This window comes from Amphimedon queenslandica, unplaced genomic scaffold (genome assembly GCF_000090795.2).
Source record: "Amphimedon queenslandica unplaced genomic scaffold, v1.1 AMPQUscaffold_13379, whole genome shotgun sequence".
NCBI lineage: Eukaryota > Metazoa > Porifera > Demospongiae > Haplosclerida > Niphatidae > Amphimedon > Amphimedon queenslandica.
Window position 1 is genome coordinate 80525 of NW_003546385.1, and position 1386 is coordinate 81910.

Genomic DNA, 1386 nt, shown 5'->3' on the forward strand with positions numbered 1-1386 from the left:
ATGTAGTAAAATACCGTATAAGTGGTTTATTTCAAAGGAATTATATTTCGCGAAATCTACTAAAATTTCAATTTGTGGATTTTAATTTTGCAAATTCTGCCACATGTGCCATGTTGGTACCTTATTAAATTGATTTTTGCTGATTTTATTTTCACAAATCAGTAAGGAATCTGCAAAATTCACGAAATTTGCAACCCTTGAAAAAAACTACTTACATGTATACAGTACATTTACATGAACATGTATTTTTCTTGTACTTATCAATACCCATTGCATTTTTTAGTATTACTTGTACATATGTCTGTACTGGTGATTATAAGCATACTGTGTGTTACTGTATTCAAGATGATGACATTAAGTTCTGTACTTGTTATATATGATGATTAAATATTACTTTCCAGAACATCTAAGACTGATTGAATACAGTATCCACATATGCAGCCATATGTGTGTGCTTTTTTTACACAACAACAGCCATAGAGATGCATACTGTACTTGCACATAATTATTATGGACTATAGCCCATTGTTATCCAAAAAATGGCTCCGAAACCACCCCAAATTTTTATTACATTTTCTGATACATATTGATGTCCTTATGCTATGTAGAAAGTTTGAGTCAATTCTGATAAAAAATTTTTGAGTTATGGTCATTTTAAAAAACGGGCTGTTTTTTGAAAAATACCCAAGGCTATAGCCCATGGTTTTTTCCAAAAAATGGCTCCGAAATCACCCCAAATTTTTATTACATTTTCTGATACATATTGATGTCCTTATGCTATGTAGAAAGTTTCATTCAATTCCGATAAGAAATTTTCGAGTTATGTTCATTTTAAAAAACAGCCGTTTTTTTTTAATTAGCAAAGGCTTATATCATAGCACCATGGTTTTTTCCAAAAAATGGCTCCGAAATCACCCCAAATTTTTATTACATTTTCCGATACATATTGATGTCCTTATGCTATGTAGAAAGTTTCATTCAATTCCGATAAGAAATTTTCGAGTTATGTTCATTTTAAAAAACGGGCCGTTTTTTGAAAAATACCCAAGGCTATAGCCCATGGTTTTTTTCAAAAATGGCTCCGAAATCACCCCAAATTTTTATTACATTTTCTGATACATATTGATGTCTTTATGCTATGTAGAAAGTTTCATTCAATTCCGATAAGAAATTTTCGAGTTATGGTCATTTTAAAAAACAGCCGTTTTTTTTAATTAGCAAAGGCTTATAGCCCATGATTTTTTCCAAAAAATGGCTCCGAAATTACACCCAATTTTTATTACATTTTCTGATACACATTAATGTACTTATGCAATGTGGCAAGTTTGAGTTGATTCTGACAAATAATTTTCAACTTATGAGCTTTAAAAATTATGTCAAAATAAT

General features: G+C 30.2%; 1 protein-coding gene across 1 annotated transcript in view; it reads left to right on the plus strand.

The window, feature by feature from the left end:
* LOC100632290 (superkiller viralicidic activity 2-like 2) overlaps positions 1–1386 on the plus strand; it is a 17945-nt gene that overhangs the window by 3842 nt on the left and 12717 nt on the right. Inside the window, exon 7 of the mRNA XM_019997224.1 lies at positions 284–363. Coding sequence (XP_019852783.1) covers positions 284–363 — 80 coding nt within the window. The remainder of the gene's footprint in view (positions 1–283; positions 364–1386) is intronic.